This window comes from Vombatus ursinus, unplaced genomic scaffold (genome assembly GCF_900497805.2).
Source record: "Vombatus ursinus unplaced genomic scaffold, bare-nosed wombat genome assembly UNPS02014798.1, whole genome shotgun sequence".
Lineage (NCBI taxonomy): Eukaryota > Metazoa > Chordata > Mammalia > Diprotodontia > Vombatidae > Vombatus > Vombatus ursinus.
This window is the reverse complement of record NW_020954576.1, coordinates 16,063,369-16,085,744: the sequence shown is the minus strand read 5'-3', so window position 1 is coordinate 16,085,744 and position 22,376 is coordinate 16,063,369. Positions and strand designations below refer to the sequence as shown.

At 37.0% G+C, this 22,376-nt stretch overlaps 1 protein-coding gene across 1 annotated transcript in view; it reads right to left on the bottom strand.

Moving 5' to 3' along the window:
* LOC114050000 (formin-2-like) overlaps positions 1 to 22,376 on the bottom strand; it is a 473,042-nt gene that overhangs the window by 30,989 nt on the left and 419,677 nt on the right. Inside the window, exon 13 of the mRNA XM_027871502.1 lies at positions 19,877 to 20,026. Coding sequence (XP_027727303.1) covers positions 19,877 to 20,026 — 150 coding nt within the window. The remainder of the gene's footprint in view (positions 1 to 19,876; positions 20,027 to 22,376) is intronic.

The following is a 22,376-nucleotide window of genomic DNA, read 5'->3' as shown; positions in this document are numbered from 1 at the left end:
CCAAACTTACCCCTCCACCAAAGTTCTCCTATTTCTCTTGGAAGTCCACCTCGTCACCCAAGTTTGCAGTTTTGGAGCCATCCTATTATCTTCTTTAGCAACTCCCTCATACCCACTCATGTGCCAAGTCTTATCTATTCTACCCTCACAATATCTCTCACATCTGTTTTTTTTTTTAATTTTTTACCATTCACATAGAGACCACCACAGTTCAAACTTTCATCACTGCCATCCCAGACAACAATAGCCACCTAATAGAATTCTCTGACTCTATTTTCATTCCATGACCACCAATACATACTCTATGCAGATGAAAAGTGATATTCCCAGCACAAGTCTGATCATGTATTCTATAATAAAATACAAATTTCTCTGTTTGGCATTTTAAGCCCTTTATAATCTGGCTTCAGACACCTCTTCATCCTGTTACATTTCAGCCCAGATTGGTCTATCTGCTGTTCCTTACAATTTTCTGTCTGCTATTTTTCTGCCTTTGTACAATATCCCCTGTACTGATAATGAACTCTTCGTATCTGCTTCTTAGATTTTTTTGATTTCTTCAGAGCTCAACTTGACAGAATGTATGCTCCTTGAAGGCAGAGGATGTTCTACTTTTGTATTTTGTATCTCCAGAGCCTAGACCAGTGCATAGATCAGAGTAGGTGCTTGATAAATGTCTGCCCATGGATTGAAGTGCCACCTCCTCTAAAAGATATTTCTTGGCTGCCTTGGTGGCTAGGGCAACCTCTCACCTTCAGAAATTTCACCATGTGTACTTTCTATGTCTTGTATTTACACTACTTCTATGTATACATTTTGTTTCCCCGATTGAATATAAGTTTCTAAAGGGCAGCAACTGTTTGGTTTTTACCTTTGTATTTCCAGGGCTTAGAACATAGCAGCTGCTTAATAAATGCTTGTTTTGTTAAATGTAGAGTACCTATACGATTCTGCAAGTCTTCATTATCACTTAAGGCTATTATGCCTTAATTCACCTGCTGTAACCATTAGTAAATTCCTCACAATGCAGCAGTAGGATGTGGCTTGCTCTAGGAGTGATTTAATGCCCCTTTTGTGCATGCAATAGTGGTGGCCTCCCAGTATGTTTTTCACTATTCAAGGCACAGCTATCCAATGCCAGACTTTAAATTACTCAGTAGCAAGTTTTAAATCATCTAGCTAAGGAATCTGTAGGGAGACATACCAGCCTTTCTCCAGAGAGAGATCAATGAGCTGTGGAGACATGTTGGCCAGGAATCTCCTCTTTCATCTAGATATACAGAGTGACACATCAGGTGCCAACTTTGCTGCTATTCTTAGGGGAATGGGGCAACTTTTATAATCAATTGGAGGAGGGGGAAGCTGATGGATTATTTAAAGGATGTTAGGAATTACCCTAGTAGTTAAAATGACAGCAGGAGTGGATTAAATGAAGTTCTCAAACTTAGCGTGATGTTTAAGATATCTGGGTTCCTAAGCATTTTTGACTGTAGATCTTTCTCAGGAGGAAAAAGAAAAAAACTCTCATAGGATTTATTTAAGACAGCAGTCAAAAGGTATAAAAGAGAAAGCTTTGCAGCATAAATATGTATATTATTAATAGTCAGAAAGTCTAACAGAGTTTTTATATGGCAAATACCAATGTTCTGCATTATTTTGGGATTTATACTGAGTGGAACATTCTTTTCTTTTCATTTTTAAGTTCTACAGAGTCTTCAGCTTTCTGAATTCCAAAATCATAGCTCCCAACACATCAGAAGCATTTGAATTTGAAATGAAAATGTAGCAAGAATTACACGAACATTTAAAACATCAGTAAAATGAGAGAGGAACAAGATGAAAAATCATCCCTGACAAACTGAAGATCCCGAATGATCACAATCCTGTTTTACAGCTCTGGTTAGCATCCAGAATGTTGGACATTTCAATTCTAAGCGATTCAACATTTTTCATTTTATAAGGTCAGATTTTCATTCCATACCAAGCTCTTCATGTCTTCATCATCATCATCAATCTTACTGAGTGCCCCTGGATTGTTGGCACCTCCATTACTGACAAAACAAATATCTCCCTCTTCCATGGCTAAACATTCTTCTCATGACACAGCAGTGGCCCATGGTTTAAACTTTCATGCATTAGAGAGTCTGATGAGCACAAGCATGAAGCCAGAATAATGATTCAATAAAGAGACTACATGTTGTACTACAATATGAGGCCCTGTAACAGCAACCAAAAGACAAAAGGGACCAAGGAAAAAAGCGCTCTGAGCAGTGAATTGTAAACCTGGACTATTAACAAATAAAGGAATGATAGATGACAGTTAATTAAAAGCACATGGCACAGCCCTAAATCAAAGGCAGAAAATCTTATTCCTTTTCCGCTTCAAAATATTGTTATCTGGCTGTATTTTTGTCTACCCATGAATCCTATCTCTCTTAGATTGAAAATTTCTAGGAGTCTGGCAAGTTGAGTCAACAAACATTTATTAAATGTCTATTATGTATGTGTCAGGTATTAGGCTAAGTGCTAGGGATACAAAGAAAGGCAAAACATAGTCAAGGAGTTCATAATCTAATGGAGGAGACAACAGGCAAATAACTATGTACAATATCAATGATATACACATATATCATGTATACATACATATGTACATATATATGTATACATACATATGTACATATATATGTATATGTATATGTGTATATATATATATATATATAGGAGCAGCTAGGTAGCTCAATGGATAGAGCACTGCTTGAAATCAGGAAGACTCTTCTTCCTGAGTTCAAATCTGGCTTCAGACACTTACTAGCTGTGTGACTCTGGGCAAGTGACTTCACTCTGTTTGCCTCAGTTTCTTCTTCTATAAAATGGGGTACAGAAGGAGATGGCAAACTACTTCGGTATTCTTGACACAAAACTCCAAATGGGGTCATGAAAAGTCAGACACAACTGAAGCTACTGAACAAAAAAAAAAACCATATTTATATATCTGTCATCTATCTAACTATATGTATGCTGCAAAGCTTTCTCTTTTATACCTTTTGACTGCTGTCTTAAATAAATCCTATGAGAGTTTTTTTTTTCTTTTTCCTCCTGAGAAAGATCTATAGTCAAAAATGCTTAGGAACCCAGATATCTTAAACATCACACTAAGTTTGAGAACTTCATTTAATATCTATTTAACTATCTAGAGATGCACACATTTTTATATGTGTATGTATATATATATATATATATGTATTATATATGTTAAATTAGAAATACTGAACAGAGGGAATGCACTGGCATTAAGGGGGGGGGTCCAGAAAGGCTTCTTGAAGAGGTTGGGATTTTAACTGGGACTTGAAGGAAGCTGTGAGGCAGAGATGAAGAGGAATAGAATTCTAGCGATGGAGGAGAGCCAATGGAAATGCTTAGAGTGAGGAAATAGAATGTTTTCTGTGAGGAACAGCAAAGAAGCCAGTGGCGCTGGATTGAAGAGTATGATAAAAGATTGAGGGAAGGGGAGTAAGGTATAAGAAGACGGGAAAGGTAGGAGGTATCCAGGTTATGCATAGCTTTGAAGGCCAAGCAGAAGATTTTATATTTGATCACGAGGATGTTAGGGAGCCTCTATAGTTTATTAACTAGAGATGGGGGAAGGGAACACACTCATGTTATTCAGGAAGCTGAGTGAAAGAGGGACTGTAGTGGGAAGGGACTTTAAATGGGAAGCCCAAACAGCTGGCTATTGTTGTAGTCCAGGCATGAGATGATGAAGGGCTGTACCAGTGTAAGAGGAGAGAAGTCTGTGTAAGTGAGAAGTGTTACAAAGGCATTGAGTTCATCATACTTAATTCAAAAAGATTCAACAAGAGGACTAAAGGACAATACCATACAATGGAGGTACTTGTAATCTATAATTTTATTCTATTTAGATTCTACAAACTTGAGCTTTGAAATAATTTTCCTCTTTGACTACAATGTCCAGTCTTTACCATTTTACAACATCTCCAAGACTGCTCTTTAGTCTCAAAGTGAATTCCAGGTCTTCATTATCCCTCCTCAATCTCTTTTCTCTTTTAGCTTCACTTCCCTCTATTCACAGTGTTGATCATCTCAATGATACATTTTCTTCTAGGCTAAATGTCCCATCCTTTGGACGTTTTGCTTTACTTCTCTGCTTATCCCTAATCCTGAATAACTCCCACCATCTACCTTTTCCCATTTAGAATGCAAGTAATATCATACTGATGCAGGAATTAAGGAAAATGCACTGACTGGATCTACTGTGAATTTATGCCATTGTACTTTATCATAGTATCCCAGCCTATGCTTGAGCACCAGTCCTGAATATCCACCTGCTCACTAGACATTTTTGTGTGAGGTTCCTGTAGGCAACCCAAGCTCAAGACAGCCGTAACTGAATTCATTGTCTTCCCCATATATACTCTTTCCCCTAAATTTACTACAGTTGTTGATGGCATCACCATTGTTCCAATCAGCCATGTTCAAAAAAGTCAGTTGTCTTTGAATCTTTCTTCCCCTTGCTCACCACCCTAATTTTTTTAGTATTTTATTTTTCCCCAGTTACATTTAAAAACAATTTTTAACATTCTTTTTTTTAAACTTTGAGTTCTACTATGGCCAAAGGGCTATAAAAATGTGCATACCCTTTGACCCAGCAATAGCACTTCTAGGGCTGTATCCCAAAAAGATCATACAAATGGGAAAAGGACCCACATGTACAAAAATATTTATAGCAGCCCTTTCTGTGGTGGCAAAAAATTGGAAATTAAGGGGATGCCTATCAATTGGGGAATGGCTGAACAAGTTGTGGTATATGAATGTAATGGAATACTATTGTGCTATAAGAAATGATGAGCAAGCAGACTTCAGAAAAACCTGGAAAGACTTATATGGACAGATGCTAAGTGAAGTGAGCAGAACCGGGAGAATGTTTCAGTCACATTGTGTGATTAACTTTAGTAGACTTAGCTCTTCTCAGCAATGCAAGGATCTAAGACCTCTCCAAAAGTCTCATGATGGAAAATGCTATCCACATCCAGAGAAAGAACTATGGGGTTTGAATGCAGATCAAAGCATATTAATTACTCTTTTTCTTCTGTTTCGGTTTGTTTTTTCTTTCTTGTGGTTCCTCCTATTGGTTCTAATTGTTCTTTACAACACAACTAATGTGAAAATATATTTAATAGAAATGTATATGTAGAGCCTATATCAGACTGTATGCCATCTTGGGTGTGGAGGTAAAGAGGGAGGGAGAGAAAATTTAAGACTCAAAAGCTTATGGAAGTGATTGTTGAAAACTAAAAATAAATTAACAAAAAAGAATATCAAAATAAAATAAAATAAAATGAGGAAATTAAACAAAAAAAAACCTTTGAGTTCCAAATTCTCTCCATTCCTCTTTCCCCCATCCCCACCCCCTATCGAGAAGGCAAGCAATTTGATCTAGGTTATATATGTGTAGCTATGCAAAACATATCCATAATAGTCATATTGTAAAAGAAAACATAGACATGAAAAAAAAACTCAAGAAAAATTAAGAAAGTTAAAGAAAAGTATGTTTCAATCTATATTCAGACATCATCAGTTCTTTCTCTGGGGATAGATAACATTTTTCATCATAAATCCTTCAGAGTTGTCTTGGATCATTGCATTACTGAGAACAGCTAAGTCATTCACAACTGATCATCTTACAATATTGCAATTACTTTGCACACAGTACATTTCACTTTGCATCAGCTATGCAAGTCTTTCCAGGTTTTTCTGAGAGCATCTTGCTCATCATTTCATATAGTACTCGATCATAATCATAATCGATCATAATCACATACCATATAATCACATACCATATGAACTCAGCCATTCTCCAACTGATGGGCATCCCCTCAACTTCTAATTTCCACCAGGAAAGAGCTGCTAGAAATATTTTTGTACACATAAGTCCTTTTTCCTTTTTTTTTAAAATCTCTTTTGGGATACAGACCTAGTAGTGGTATGGTTAGATCAAAGGGTATGCATAGTTTTATAGCCTTTTGGGCATAGTTCCAAATAGCTCTACAGAATCAGTTCACAATTCTACCAACAGTGCATTAAAGTCTCATTTTTCCCGTATCCCCTTTAATATTTGTCATTTACTTTTTCTGTCCTATTAGCCAGTTTAACAGGTATGAGGTAGTACCTCAGAATTGTTGTAATTTGCATTTCTCCAGTCAACAGTGAGTTAGAGTATTTTTTCATATGGCTATAGATAGCTTTGATTACTTCATCTGAAAACTGATCATATCTTTTGATGATTTATCAATTGGGGAATGGCTCTTATTTTTATAAATTTGACTCAGTTCTCTATATGTTTGGGAAATGAGGCCTTTATCAGAGAAACTTGCTTCAAAATTTTTTTTAACAGCTACCAATGCTAACTATATTTTTCTCCATCCTATCACCCCCCCCTTTATTTTATTCTCTCTCTCTTTTCATCCTGTCCCTCCTCAGGGACTTGCTTATGACTACCTCCCCTCTCCCCCAATCTGCCCTCCTTTCTATCACCACTCCCCTTTCCTTATCCCCTTCCCCTCCTACTTTCCTGTGGGGCAAGCAAGATAGATTTCTATACCCAATTGAAGATGTATGTTACTCCCTCTTTGAGCCAATTCTTATGAGAGTAAGGTTCACTCTCCCCCTCACCTGCCCCACCTCTTCCTCTCCACTCTAAAAGCTTTGATCACCATGCTCATGAAAGCATCTGCCAGATTATCTTCATTCTAAATATCTCTAGACTATATACTCTTCTTTGCACCCTATTGCCAACTGCCCAAGATCTTGCCCTTTCTCCCAAATTACTATTATAGCTTCTTAAATTTGTTCCCCTTCCCTCTCTCTGTCTCTCTCTTTCTCGCTCTTCTCTCCCTCTCTCTCCCTCTTCCTTCCTCTCTCTCTCACTCTCTTCCCCCCTCCTCTCCTCTTTCTCTCTCTTCTAATCCATCTTTCATACTGCTGCCAAACGAATCTTCCCATGTGATCACGTTTTAATCAGTGTCACTTATCTTATAAAGTCACTGTGATGTGGTAAAAGTGACTTTTCCATGATCCTTCTCTGATCCTCCAAGGAAGGAGCCATATTCTCTTTTTAAAATCTTTCAGAACATTCATTCTAACTTCTTTTCATTCAGTCATTTTCTAAATTTTACTATATTTACTTTTATAAAATGTCCTCTCTTACTACTAGGGTATAAACACCTTCACAGATATTTGTATCTTTTAAAAAAAATGTTCATCTGAGGGTTATTATATTCCCTTGTACATAGCATGTAATTTAAGATGTATTTGAAAGACAAGATATAAAAATGTGAAGCTAATGCAATGTTTACACACACATATGTATACATACTTATACATATATGTATTGGCCATATCACATATGTAATTATTTTAATAAATGTTCTTTTAACTAATAACTTCAGGAATGAGTTTATATAGGGGAGTCTTTTCAATCTAGAGTCAATTATTGATTATTTAACAAATGAAAGCATCTATGTCTGAGATTAATAGTGTAATGTCTTTGACAGTACATATATCAATTATTACCTTCTTTGCCTAATGTTAACATTATTTCATTCTCCTTCAAGCATAGGCAGTCCTGAAATATACTGAGTGTAGGGGAACTGGGTGTGGGGCAGGAGGTTAGCCAAGGACTAAAAAAAAAAAAAAAATCTGTGAAAAATCTTCACTGAGATCATTGACAGTTGACTTTTTATGACTTTGATCCATTCTTATGACTAAAAGTATATTCTGAGGCTTCTGCTTGCTTTCTTGAGTCAATATTCTCTCTGATTCTTTCCACTGCACATAAATCATACGTCATTTTCTTTTTATATTCTACAAAGGAATTTACATTCTCATCCCCCTCCTTATTTACCCACATCCTCTACCCTGTCCTCACTGTCTTCCAAAGCATGTATATACATACCCCCAGAGTTCCTACTTCCAAAAATCACTCTTTATCATATTACTTTTAAATCTTTTTGCAAGTAGAATGTTAACCAGACTAGACAGAGCTAAGAGATACTGTTGCATTTTGTTTAACAGACCTTAAACCAGAGTGAACCTCTTTTCCATTAAAATAGTTACATGCTCTACAAGGGTTTTCCTGACCACCCCAACCCTTCCTTAAAGTTCTTCCTACTCTGAAAAGTAAATCTGAATAAAGTAAATAAATAAATTACCAGTTCCACTTTTGGCCTAAGGCTGCTTTTCATACTTTCATTCCTATCCCCTAATCATCACTTTAGTTGTGGGGAAATCTTTCTTATCTGTACTTCTTAGTCCAACATTGAGTCATAATACTCTGTGTAGTAGAAATATACATTACTGTAAAAGTTTAAAACTGTACCAAGACTTTTGGAACACCCTTCATTGCATTATTGCCATTTCAAATGGCACATGGTGGTGTGACTCGTATAACTACATTATGACCAATCTCTCTTTTCCTACTGTCCACATATGGAGAATACTGTTTGTTTGGAATTTGCAGCTGCTGCTGACAGAGCATGCTTGCAAGTCTTTATCAGACTCCTGGTTTCCCTAAAGGCTTTATTAAAAAAAATCACCGTGATTCTTTGTTTGATACATACTACCTCAACCAGTTTACTTCTCTAGCTTCCCAGCAATTGTCTGAAAATTCATACTGTCTAAAGATGTTCTGATATGTTTTGAAAATCTCTCTGGTGCATAGTTTTACCTCCTAAAAAGGAAACAAAAGCCATCTTGTTATCTGGCTACTTAGGTATGCTGACATGGTATAGTAGTTACAATAGTAACAGTTGCTGACATTTACATGGTCATTTAAGTTTTTCTAAGAACTTGATATAAATTATCCCATTTCTAACAGTGACTCTGTAAAGAAGGTGGTAAAATAATAATTATTATAATTATTTCAAATTTACACACGTGAGGCTCACAAAGTTTGAGTTGCCCAAGTCACAGAACTTTTAAGAGCCAGGCAGGATTTAAATTAGGGTCCCTGACTGGGTTCAGGGGTCTAAATCATGCTTTTTGCTCTGCCAGACCTACTCACTCAGCTCAGTGGATCTGTATAGGAATGGACACTGTTTCAATGATGATGTATTGGTTAAATTATTTTGTAATTGTAATGATTATCAGACTCATCAAATATTCATCATACTCAATTTATGCCATGACACAATAGTCATCTAGGAATTCAGGTATTATCAACTGCCCAAGAAATGACCAGTTTGGCTTGAAATCTCCCTAAACTCCCTAAGTTTCCCAAAAGATACATTGAACTTTAAAAAAAAAATCTCTTTTTCACGTTTAGTGTATCATTGAGCACTATGTTTAATGTGAGAATCTAGTGGTCATTTTCAGCTTTCACCAAGTTACACTGCGGTGCTTTGAGAGGCACAGAAAGGCCCATAAGACTAAAAATCTTTTACTCTCACTCTGCTTTGGTGCCTCAGCTGCTCACCATCAGCACAACTCCTTAAGGATATTCTAAAGACACATGCTTCAACTGAATTAAAGCATTGTAGTATCCAAGTGGAAGTTCATGCATTGATATTTATTATTTTACTTCATTCACTAGAGCATGAAGATTCAAAACCTTTGGAGTGCATCTAAATTTGAGCATTAAACACCTGGATATTAATGAGCATGCCATTTTAAAAATACTGCATCCTTGTTTCTTGTATGAAGTGAGATTAATAAAGATACATGTACTTACTACAGCTATGTACAGAATAACCACAGTAATAGTAAACAACATCAATAAAAGCAAGAAAAATAGAAGAGCTTAAAAGAGACACAGAAGTGAACAGGACATTTTTGTTATTATCTTGTTAAAGTTAATTTATGCTTAAAATAGGAAATAAATCATGGAAATTTACGATTTTATGTAGAGTCATTTTTATTCTTGTTTGTATATGAGTAGCTTGCCTTTGTTGATTGCTACTAAATTTGGAATAATATCTTTAAATAAGGTTAATAATATATGCCATATTTATCTCATAAAATCATTTTGATTTTAGCAAAATACTGCTGGAGATCCTTTGCAAAGCTTAAAATAAAATCATAAAGATAACACAAAAGATGAACAGATTAAATAATAATTCCTCCAGTGTTAGGCTTTTAATACTGGAAAAGACTCCCATATACTGTATTGAATGAATGCATCACCTACCTGATGTTCACCATACTAATTTTAACCTCCCCTTGTACTTGCCACCTTGTCCCTATGGAGCCAGTTCCTATCCTAAATATTAAGCTGGTCACATATGACTTTCAAAGTCATCAAAGTTCTGTGTATCAATGATAAACCTGAAGATGAAAACAAAGCTAAACAGAGGTAAGGTCAGACTTAGGAAAAATGAGAGAGAGTAAAGTGTAAAGGTATAAGGAGGGATATCAGCCTAGCTAATTATCTCATCCCATTTAAAGGATTCCAGGTGTGTGCTGGCATAGAGAAGCTTCCAACCAAGCTCTCTAGAAGTATTATTTGGGGTTGGGGGTGTAAGGAGAGGACTTTAGCTTCATTCTCCTTCCTTCTCACTCCTGCCCCAACTCATCCCATTCTTCACCTAGAGAAGGACCTTCAGAAAACTGAAGAATTTGGATTTTTCCATCAGTGCACCTTGCCACATAGCTAATACAGCAGTGGCTGGCAACAGTGGCATAAGCAGCTGAGAATGAACTGAAGGCAAAGAAGAAAGGCAAGTTCAACTGGCAGAAAATCTACACTGTACCTAAGGGGAACATCTTGATGACACCTGGAAACTGAGTTATTCTCCTTCCACATGTGCTCTATAAGCTTGTGCACACTTTCCCTCTATATACTTGAGGGAGTATATGCCATAAGGTATAAGGAGTAGGTTACATGAAGGAGATGGAAGGGAAGAGGAACATCAGTCAGGCTGTTTTTTGTTCATTTTGTTTCCACATTTTATGAAGTAAGGACCTATGGTATTAAGTTATACAGACTAGTAAAAATTCCCTGCTTGAAAACTGGGAAAGAATTTTTACAACCAGTGTCTCTGATAAGGGCCTCATCTCTAAAATATATAGAGAATTAAGTCAAATTATATAAGAATACAAGTCATTCCCCAATTGATAAATGGTCAAAGGATATGAACAGGCAGTTTTCAGTTGAAGAAATTAAAGCTATCTATAGTCATATGAAAAAATGCTCTAAATCACTATTGATTAGAGAAATGCAAATCAAAACAACTTTGAGGTACCACATCATATCTATCAGGTTGGCTATCATGACAAAACAGGAAAATGATAAGTGTTGGAGAAGATGTGGGAAAATTGGAACATTAACACATTGTTGGTGGAGTTGTGAAGTGACTCAACCATTTTGTAGAGCAATTTGGAACTATGGCCAAAGGGCTATAAAAATGTGCATACCCTTTTATCCAGCAAAAGCACTTCTAGGACTGTATCCCAAAGAGATCATAAAAATGGGGAAAGGACCCACAAAAATATTTATAGCAACTTTTTTGTGGTGACAAAGAATTAGAAATTGGGGGGATGCCCATCAATTGGGGAATGGCTGAACAAGTTGAGGTATATGAATGTAATGGAATACTATTGTGCTATAAGAAATGATGAGCAAGCAGACTTCAGAAAAACCTGGAAAGACTTGTATGGACTGATGCTTAGTGAAACGAGCAGAACCAGGAGAACATTGTACACAGTAATAGCCACATTGTGTGATGACTAACTTTGACAGACTTAGCTCTTCTCAGAAATGCAAGGATCTAAGACATCTCTAAAAGTCACATGATGGAAAATGCTATTCACATCCAGAGAAAGAACTATGGAGTTTGAATGCAAATTGAAGCATACTATTTGCTCTTTTTTTTCTTCTGTTTTGTTTTGTTTCTTCTTTCTTGTTAATATGAATATATGTTTAATAGGAATGTATATGTAGAGCCTATATCAGACTGTATGCCATCTTGGATAGAGAGGTGAAGAGGGAGGGGGAGAAAATTTAAAACTCAGAAGCTTATGGAAGTGAATGTTGAAAACTAAAAATAAATTAATTAATAAAAAAAATTCCTGCTCAAGATCATCATGTTCCCTTTTGCTACAGTTCTAGGAAGGTGAATAAAAAGTCCAGTGAGCTGATAATAAATGTGGAAAAAAAATTAATTACCATAATAACATTAAGCCTCAGAAGTTTTAGTTTTAAGAAGGTCCTTCATTATTTTTTTCATTGTTCTAGTTCAAAAAATACAAATACAAATTAGCATGGTTAGCTCTGTCTTGTTTCTGAAACCATGACAAAGGTAGAAGTAGTTTTCCCCTCCTACTTTCAACAGCCTCAAAGCAGAGGAAAACCAGGACCAGAAAATTATTTAATTATTATACTCTTAATACCTTCAAAGGAAAGGCAGCATTGCACAGGAGACAGAGAACTGGCCCCGAACTCAGGAAGTTGGGGGTCCAGTCTTGCCTCTGACACATTATCTGAGACTGTAGGCAAGTAAGCCACTTCTCTAGCAGACTGCCATTCTCTCAGGCACATTATCCCTCTAACCTTCAGTCTCTCTCTACATAATGACTCCTTCCCTTCTGCCTACACACATGATCACATCTCCTTTATTTTTAAAAACAATTTCAGGGTACCTTTTATTATTCTTTTTCAGTGTAAATGATATTTTATTTTTTTCCAATTACATGTAAAGACAATTTTCAACATTCATTTTTTAAACAAGATTTTGAGCTCCAAATTTTTCTCCCTCTCTTCCTCCCTTCCCACCTACCCCTCACTTGTTCCAGCTATCCCTGCAAGTTATCTTCCTGCATCACTCCTCCCTGTCATGTCTAAACTTGAGAAAGCTACCTCTATTCTCAAGGTGCCTCTACTTTCTCTTTCCTCTCACTATCTTCTAAACCTTCCGAAGTTGCCAATGTACTTGCCAGATCTAACGGCCTTTTCTCTACCTCTGCAGCATCTGACACTTGACTACCATTTCCTGGATACTTTCTTTTTTTCCTAGGTTTTCATGGCACTGCTCTTGCCTTGTTTTCTCCTCCTACTTGTCTGAACTTCTCAATCTCATTTTCTAGATCTTCACCCAGCCATACACATTGCAGGTGTCCCTCAAAGTTCTTTGTTGATCATTTTTCCTTTTCCTCTGCTATCTCATTTGGTGATTTTAGCTTCCTGGGGTTCAGTTATCATCTCTGTGTAGATAATTTCTAGGTTACAACACCAGCCCTAATCTCTCTCCTGAGCTCTAGTCCTACATCACTCAACTTTTGATTATTTTAAACTAGATGTGTTATAGGTGAATTTAGTAGGTCCCAGACAGAATGCATTATCTTTTTGCCAAACCCCTTCCTTCTTCACAATTTCCCTATTAGTGGTGATGGCCTCATGATCCTAGTCACTAAGGCTTAGAACTGCAGCCATATCATTCTATCCTTCATTCATTCATACATTAAATCTGTCACCATATATTGTTGTTTGTTTATTTTTCCCAATATAACATCTCTTGTACAGATTCTCTTCTCTCCACTTACACAATGAGCACTCTAATACATCCCTTATTTAACTGCCAAAGTGATTTTCCTAAAGCATAGGGTCTGCTCCCTATTACTTCCAGGATCAAATATTAAGTTTTTTGTTTGGCTTTTCATAGCATGACTCCTTTCTACTTTTCTAGTCTTCTTCATCTTCTCCAACATGCTATACTGGGCTACCTGCTGTTCTGCCTACACAACACTCTTATCTGTTGTCTCCAGACCTTTGCACTTGCTATCTACCATGCCTGGAATGCAATGGTCTCCCTCCAACTTTCCACCTCCTAGTTTTTTCTGGTTTTCTTCAAGTCTCAGCTCAAATCACACTTTTTATAAAAGGTCATTGCTGGTCCACTTACTTGTAGTACTTTCTCCTTTTAGGTTCTCTCCCATCTTCTCTGTAGGTACCTGGTTATTTACATGTCATCTTCCCCAGAAGAACGTGAACTCCTTAAGGACAGAGAGGATTTTTGCCTTTCTTTGTATCCTTAGGACTTAGCACAGAAGCTGGAACACTGTATGTGTGATTAATAATTACTCACTGACTGACAAACTCAGAGTGTCCCAGGCAAGTCTGCAAGTTGATGAGTTGCAAAGCAGGTGAAGATATGCAGTTGTCTTAAAAAAAAAAGTTCCTTAGAATCTGAAATCACAGATATTGTAATCAACTCCACCCAGCAATACCTGCAAAACCTACATAAAAATGGCAGCCTCAACTTGAAAATAGGTGGTACAGTGGATAGAATGCTGGGCCTGGAGTCAAGAAGACTTATCTCTGTATGGATTGTGAATGCTTTTGGTTCCACATGCATGTTCATTTCTCTTGTAATAAACCTAGTTTTCACATAAGTTTTGTGATCTGTGATTGCCTGTTGATGAAATCTGGTCTCAGACACTGACTATGTGACCCAGGGCATGTCACTTAACCCTGCTTGCCTCAGTTTCCTTATATGTAAAATGAGCTGGAGAAGAAAATGGCAAAAAAAAAACCCAACAAAACTCCAGTATCTTTACCAGAAAAACCCCAAAAAAGATCAGGAAGAGTCAGACATGACTGAGAAATGACTGAACAACAACAAAATGAAAATTATTCCATTATGTGAATAAGCTCATATTTTCAGATAAATCTATAACAGTAAACTACAACTTCTGAGCTTGTAGTGTTGTGCTTTCCAATCCCACTTCAGATATCTACGAACTATATGATTTCAGTATTGACTGCAAGACGTTGGAGATGCTGGCATAGGACTGCCCAGCATGGCATGCCCACATCAAAGAAGGTGCTCTGCTCTATTAGCAAAGCAGACTTTCAGTAGCACAAAGGAAATGTGAGATTCACAAATCCAGAGACACCTCTATTTTACATGTTTAAAAGAACTATTCAAATGGACCCTCTAATAGTCCCATGGTAGAGCCTTCCAAGCTTGTATTCGACTGATCACCCACCATCAATTCCACTGTACCTTGGCTCCAACATCATGATGTCATTGATCCTCTTAGAGTATGAAGGACCACCACCACCACCACCACCACCAACAACAACAACAATGTGACCATGTACAGTCCCTTAACCATGCATAGCCTTAGTGTTCTCATCTCCAAACTGGGTGTAATAATAGTTGCGCCACATTTATCACATGTATGAAAGAGATGCACAAAGTACAAAATTGCCTTGTGACTTTATTAAGTCAATAAACACGTAGTATTTACCATGGACAAAGGACTGTACTAGGTATGTCAAAGTATATGAAGAAGCTTTAGACGTGATCTCTAATCCTAAGGAGCTTATAATTTAGTTGAAAGGAAGGGAGAGAGTTAAATGATAAAAAAAATAAAAAGTGGAAAAAATGTCACAAAGTGGTCCCTGGTGATTTGCAAAATAAATTAAATAAATAGAAAAGGAAGACGATGTTGTAGAACAGAATATAATTTTCTATGATAGTCATAAGACATTTCTATGCACATTGATAGGGGCTTGACAGTATCATTAAGAAGGTCCAGGGTATTAAGAGCTTTATAGAAATGTCCTTCTAAGGGGGCAGCTAGATGGCGCAGTGAATAGAGCACCAGCCCTGAAGTCAGGAGGACCTGAGTTCAAATCTGGCCTCAGACCAAACACTTGACACTTACTAGCTGTGTGACCCTGGGCAAGTCACTTAACCCGAATTGCCCCCCCCCCCAAAAAAAATGTCCTTCTAATTGCCAAGTGCAGAAAATATTTATGGAGCTTACAGAAAAGGGAAAAGTTTTGAAGAAGTATGACTTCAGTCATATTGTTTTCTTTCTCACAGTGGCTGGCCAACAATGGGGCCAATATTAGCAATATATTGCAATGGGTACATTCGGTCAGAAGGGAACAAGCATTTATTAAGCATGTACCAGGCAACGTGCTATGTGCTTTACAAATATTATCTTATTTGATCCTCGCAACAGCCCTGGGAGGTAGGTGCTATTACTATCCCCATTTTATATCTGAGGAAACTGAGGCAGACAAAGGTTAAGTGACTTTCCCAGGGTTGCATAGCCAGTAAATATCTGAGGTCAAAAGTCAACCAGTAAGGGACAGCTAGGTGGTGCAGTGGCTAGAGCTTTAGCCTTGGAGTCAGGAGGACCTGAGTTCAAATCTGGCCTCAGACCCATTACACTCACTAGCTGTGTGACCTTGGGCAAGTCACTTAACCCGGATTGCCTCACCAAAAAGCAAAAAAAAAAATAAAAACAAAAAACAAAAGTCAGCCAGTAGAGTCATACTCTCCCAACTTTCTCCTGCCTGGCTCAAACTAATGTTGTTAGGAAAAGCTCCCAGGAAATCTGTAATTCAGGTACTCAAAAAATGGGAACTTAAAAGCTTGTGGCAAGCTTGCCAGCATGCAAAACCCAGACAGAAGCATCTAAGAAAGCTACTTAAAGAAAAATAGTAATTGTGCAACCTGAGGAAAGCTGGCTCTTGTCAAATCAATATCCTAAGATTTCATAAAATATTGAACTATTATTGATAGATAAAATCATGTTTGGAATTCTTTCTAATGAAGCAGATGTTATGCATGAGTTATAGCTAGTAACAAAGAGCTTTCCCCAGGACATTTAGGATTCTTAGTCTTTTCCCAGAAATGTCTAAGAAGACATAAATGTCATAGAGAAAGCATAGGTGACTATTTTGATGGGATAATTTTAAAGATTTCAGAAATGCTGAACAAGAACAATAACAAAAAAAACATACTTCCATCCTCTAGCTAATATCTGAAATTCTACCATGAAAACCTAATTCCTTTAGCTTCAGACTTTGATCCTTCTTAAAACGAAAATGATCCTGTTTGGCCTCTAGAGTATAGCCCAATTAACTTCCCAACTGTTCCCAGGCTGGCCCTCAAGTTTGGAATGCACTCTTTCTTCACCTCTACCCCTTAGAATCCCTAGCTTCCATCAAAGCAAAGCTAACATGTCCTCTTCTAATGAGGATTTTACAGACTCTACCACCTGTTAGTGCTCTTTCCCTTCTCAAATGATCTTGTCTTATCTATTACATATTTTTCCCCTTAGAAAAATGAAAACTCCTTTAGGGCAGAAATGCTTTTGATTTTTCCCTTTGCATTCCCGGTGCCATGCATGTTCTAGGCACTAGCTATTCAGTAGGATCAGAAGCATTTCAGGCTCTTTTTCTTCAATTTCGTTCACCTTAGACACAATGATTTTCAGACCTTTTCCTGATATCATGTTTTGATATGGATCTCTGGAGGTCATGAGGATATTGCTTTTAGAAGAAAGTCAGGGAGTGGTTATTGTCAGATGGAGGTCATAGGAGAAATAAAGAATGTGAAGCCTGGAAACACTAAAAAACAAACTTTTTTTACTTGTAATCTTGACAATGACAAGTTCTGTTTGGGAAAAGTCACCTAACATAGTCACAATTTAATTTTCCTGTATGTAAACTTGAGACTGCCAACTTTTCCACCTCCCTTAAGGCCCTCTCACAGGTCAACTCTAGGACAAGGCCAGGGCCACCTGCCTTCTGGCGTTCTTTGTCACTGTCACCCACTGATGTGCTTCTGAGGCCTCCAAGGCCTTTGCCAATGCAGATTAGACCCCAGACAACATCCCTTCTGCCTCTGTCCCTCTTCCCAGACATGTCTTCTATGGAAAACAAGATAAAACTAGGCTCCTATACTTTCTTCTCCTGCCTGCTGTGAGGCAGGCATCCTAAGGCTTCAAAAAATGCAATATCCACCCACTAGGAGGTTAGTCCAGGGAAGCACTGGAATGACTGAATCACATGATTCCATTTACAGACCTTTCTCTAGCTACTAATACCCTGCCTGGACTCACTCCTCAATTGTTAACATACTCACACTCCATTATACTTTACAAATTCCATCCCAGGGATTCTGGCTAGCTACAGATATGCAAAGCCCATTCTCCATGCCAAACTGTCCACTTCCCTTTCCGTCCACTTCAACCCTATCACTCTAACATCTGAATTTCAATTCCTTCCACTGTGACTTCCAGAACGCCTAATTCATAATTAACTAAGTTACTTTAATTTTAATCCTCATCTTGTTCTTTCCATGATCTGGCACTCACTGAGATCTGGATCCCTCCTGATGACATTGCTTCTGTTGCCACCTATTCCACTACTGGGTGAATTTGCTTTCACACCCCCAGCTCACTTGTCTCAGTGGCAGAACACTACTTACTCCCCATTGGCATACATATATGTATGTGTGTGTGTGTGTGTATATATACATATATATATGTATACACACACACACACACACACATACATATGCATATACACATACATATATATCTATATCTATTTATCTACATAGATATGTATATATAGATATAGATATATAGATGCTCTCTCAAATACTATAAATTTTCAATTTGTCAATTTAGTCAATTCCCAAAATCAACTTCTTTAATGCACCTCAGCTATACACAAAGATGGTTATACTATTGATTTTGTCATCATCCACAAGGGTCCCACTTCCACTTTTACAAACTCTGAAATTCTTTTATCTTACCACAACCTTTTTATGAATCTATTTTCCCCTATGCCTTATGACTCCTAATCCTGTGGAAATGTGGAACATCCTTGAAAGGTAGAACAGTTCAAGGTATTATGATTACTATTAGTCAGTACTCCTAACTGCCCTTTTCTATCTCATCTATATAAACTTGTGATTAAAACTCTATCACATATCGGTCTGTATACATAGATTTAGATTTATTTTTTATTTTAAAGTTATCACTTAATTTTTCTTTCCTTTGTATGCCTTCTGCAACCCATCCCAATTATTTTTTATATTTCCTTTGCTCCAAAGTAATGTATTATCACACATCAAAGTGCAAGATTCTTTCTATAACAGAAATACACAGCATCTCTATTGCTTGTTCCCACTGATGTAAAGTGATGTCTTGCAGTCGCCTTACAAATGAAAACTAAGTGGATGATTGTTGTTTCAAGGAAGCAAAGCATTGGGAAATTTTGTAGTACTGATGAACAAGGTCCATTGGGATGCTACAAGTTTTCTAGAGGTCTCAGGCAAAGCCACTGTTGGTAGGGAGTTGTTAGAAAGCACACTAGGTGGTTTGGTATTTTGGTTTGTTGTATAGGGCATATTAGGTTTCCTTTGCTCTTTCCCACAAGACACAGTTATTTCTGGATATAACACTGGGAGGTCTAGGTTTCTTCATGACTCAATATTGAATAAGGCTGCATGTGAACAGAGGGCTCCTCAGTGATTTAATAAACTCATTGACCTGTATTTTATTTCATATGTTCACACAGAACACCTTTTTCCTCCTCCTCACTTCCCAAAGAGTTATTCTAGGAAATATTGTTCAGGACAAAAAGGTCTCAAAATTATAAAATGATTAGTCAATGATGATTTTCATGATCTTCAGACTAATTCTGAAATGTAAACCTTGATGGTGGCACTGTCAAAACAAAAAATGGCAGATAATGTCCCTAAAGTCTTTCTGCATTGCTTTATAGTGAGCTGAACTTATCTCCCACTAGCAGATTCCATCAATGTTTTTCATCTAAACTTGATTCCTTCTCACAACTAACTCATCGTAGGGACATTTTTTTCCCAGACTAGTTTCCAGGCCAGTCTTCATTTCAGCTACTCTACAGCAGCATCCTAGCTTTTCCTATCCCCTGGCCTTCCTGAGCTCTACCTTTTGGCAACTCTCAACAGCCCTCTTAGGCTACCCTTTGTAAAGAATCATTCAGTTTTCAAGCCTATAAAAGCTGGCAAACTTAGTGATGTCTCACCTCATAAAACACCAGTTTTAAAATGTCTTTATGAAAACAACCTACCTTTCTTGGAGAATAAGTTTGTTCTCTTTTTTCCAGAAATCTTTAAAGTCAGAGCTGAATTCGTGCCAGAGGCTGAAGAAAACATTTGGGGACACTTCCTTCTCTCCCATTTTTGGTTTCATGAAGAAATAGGCTGTAGTTTCCAAAAAGCTGTCAAAAAACAACAACAACACATACATACATTTTACACACACAAAAGTAGCAACAGTTCTATTACTTTTCAATATGAGGTATTCTTTCTTCATCTAAACACTAATTTCATTCACACATAGTTTTTACCACCAAAAACACTAAAACACTTCAAACACCAACAGTAGCTCTGCTACATTCTGATGTCAGAAACTTGGATAGAGGTTATGGATGACAGCCGCAAAGTGTCTCCCATCTCCTGGATGACTATACCTAGTTATATGGAATTTTCAAAATAAATGTTCATGTGAAACTTACAAAACTACTCCAGTATTAAAATATGAAGTCAACTTGAGAAAAACAGGAAAAACAAATTTCCCTCCATGCAATTCCCTAAACCAATATAATTTTGGTGATTTACCCCAAATCTAGGACTTACACCTCAGCCAACTTTTCATCAGACAATATGCAGTGGTTAGTCAACCCTTTCACTGCCTATTCCCTTTCCAATTCTAGAAATAAATTCAAATAAATACTACCATTTCTCTTGGAAAGGGTGTGTCAGTCTCCTGTCCTATGGCTCTACTCATTATCCTCCTAACTTTTGTAACCAAAATATCCTTCCTTGGTCACTGGTAGGAGTTTCTGGAGTATGGAAATTGTTTCCCCTTGTGGTGTTGCATCCCCAGGGCTTAGCACAATGCTTACTACATGTAGCAATAATGTTAATAAATGCTTTTTCATTCATATTATATTTATATATTTATATCAATATACAGCATTAGGTTTACCAGTCCATGGATGAGAAACAAAACAAGGCATCATAGGCAATGTATATACAATTTCTCACATGATGGGTCATAATAGACCTATCATATTGCCACAGATATAGTGAATCTGAACCATAGCTTTCATGATGCAGCGTCACTTTTTATATGGCTAACATAATCGTGGCATGATAAGTATGAATTTATATCACCTGCTAACATGTCTATATATGATATTGGCAAATATCTTCATCCAAAAAGCAAAACATTTGACATCAACAAAATATTTCAAAATCCTAACTATATTTGATGCTGTACTCTTCTATTTAATCTAAGTAGAAATTGGTTCTGCCCTTTAGGAGCTTACCATCTAGGACAGACACAAGAGACCTGTTGGTATCTTATCAAAAAAGGAATACAGTATTGAAGAAAAAGTAGTGAAGGCATTTTGTGGTGTTCTAACTCTAAGTAGAGTCATTAAAATCATATATTTAGAAAAGCTGGGATCTGCTAATATTCTCTGTGTATGAAGGAGGTCAGATATTTAAATGTGATCTGCTTCACTGCCATCTTTCTGCCTTTGCACTGACTGTTTCAAATCCCTAGCCCTATATAGGGTCCTCTGTTCTTGTCTTTCACAGTTGATCATTGTTACCTCAATTCCTATCTTAATACCTAGTTGTGTAACAAGGATCATACTTATGTAAATTAATTAGGGAATCAAGATTTACCTGAGAAAGAATTAAATGATTATTGGTATTTAAGACATATGTTTATATATACACATGCATGTGTGTACACATACAACCATCCTTACAAAAGAAATGTTTATGAATAAACAGAATGGTACATTAAATATCTTCTATGGACCTCAAGGGAGCAGCTGAGTGGCATTGTGGATAGAGCACTGGGCTTGAAATTAGGAAGACTCATCTTCCTGAGTTGAAATCCAGCCTCAGACACTTACTAGCTGTGTGACCTTAGGCAAGTCACTTAACTGTGTTTGCTTCTGTTCCTCATTTGTAAAATGAGCTAGAGAAGGAAATGGCAAACTACTTCAGTATCTTTGCCAAGAAAACCCCAAAATAGGGTCTCAGAGTTGGACGTGACTGAAATGACTGAACAGCAAAAACAACATGGATCTCAGGAGTAACTGAATTTATATTCTGAGGTGATTCTACTAGCTTTTTATTGAATTGGTTTGAAAAATAAATATTTATGAGGTTAAACCTAGATTTAATACCATCACATAATCTCTTCAGTTTCATGAGATCTCTGTATCTGAGGTCACTTCAGAAAGATTGATTCAAAACAGGCAATGTTGCAGGTCAAGTTCGCATTCTAGTCATTAGGTGGTCATGGAATTTACTCCATGATGGCTTTAGCCTTAACATCATTAATCTTTCTTTTTAAAATAACTTATGATATTTACATATGGGTATTGTTCATATCCAATGAGATAGGACTATCATGTCTTAATTCTAATGGCACAACCATCATCCATAAATAAGAATTATTTAGTCATCAAACACTTAATTTACTTGAAAAGTAGAGAGATGTGAAGGCCGAGGATGACACCAATTCAGTAAATAAGCTTATTTGTA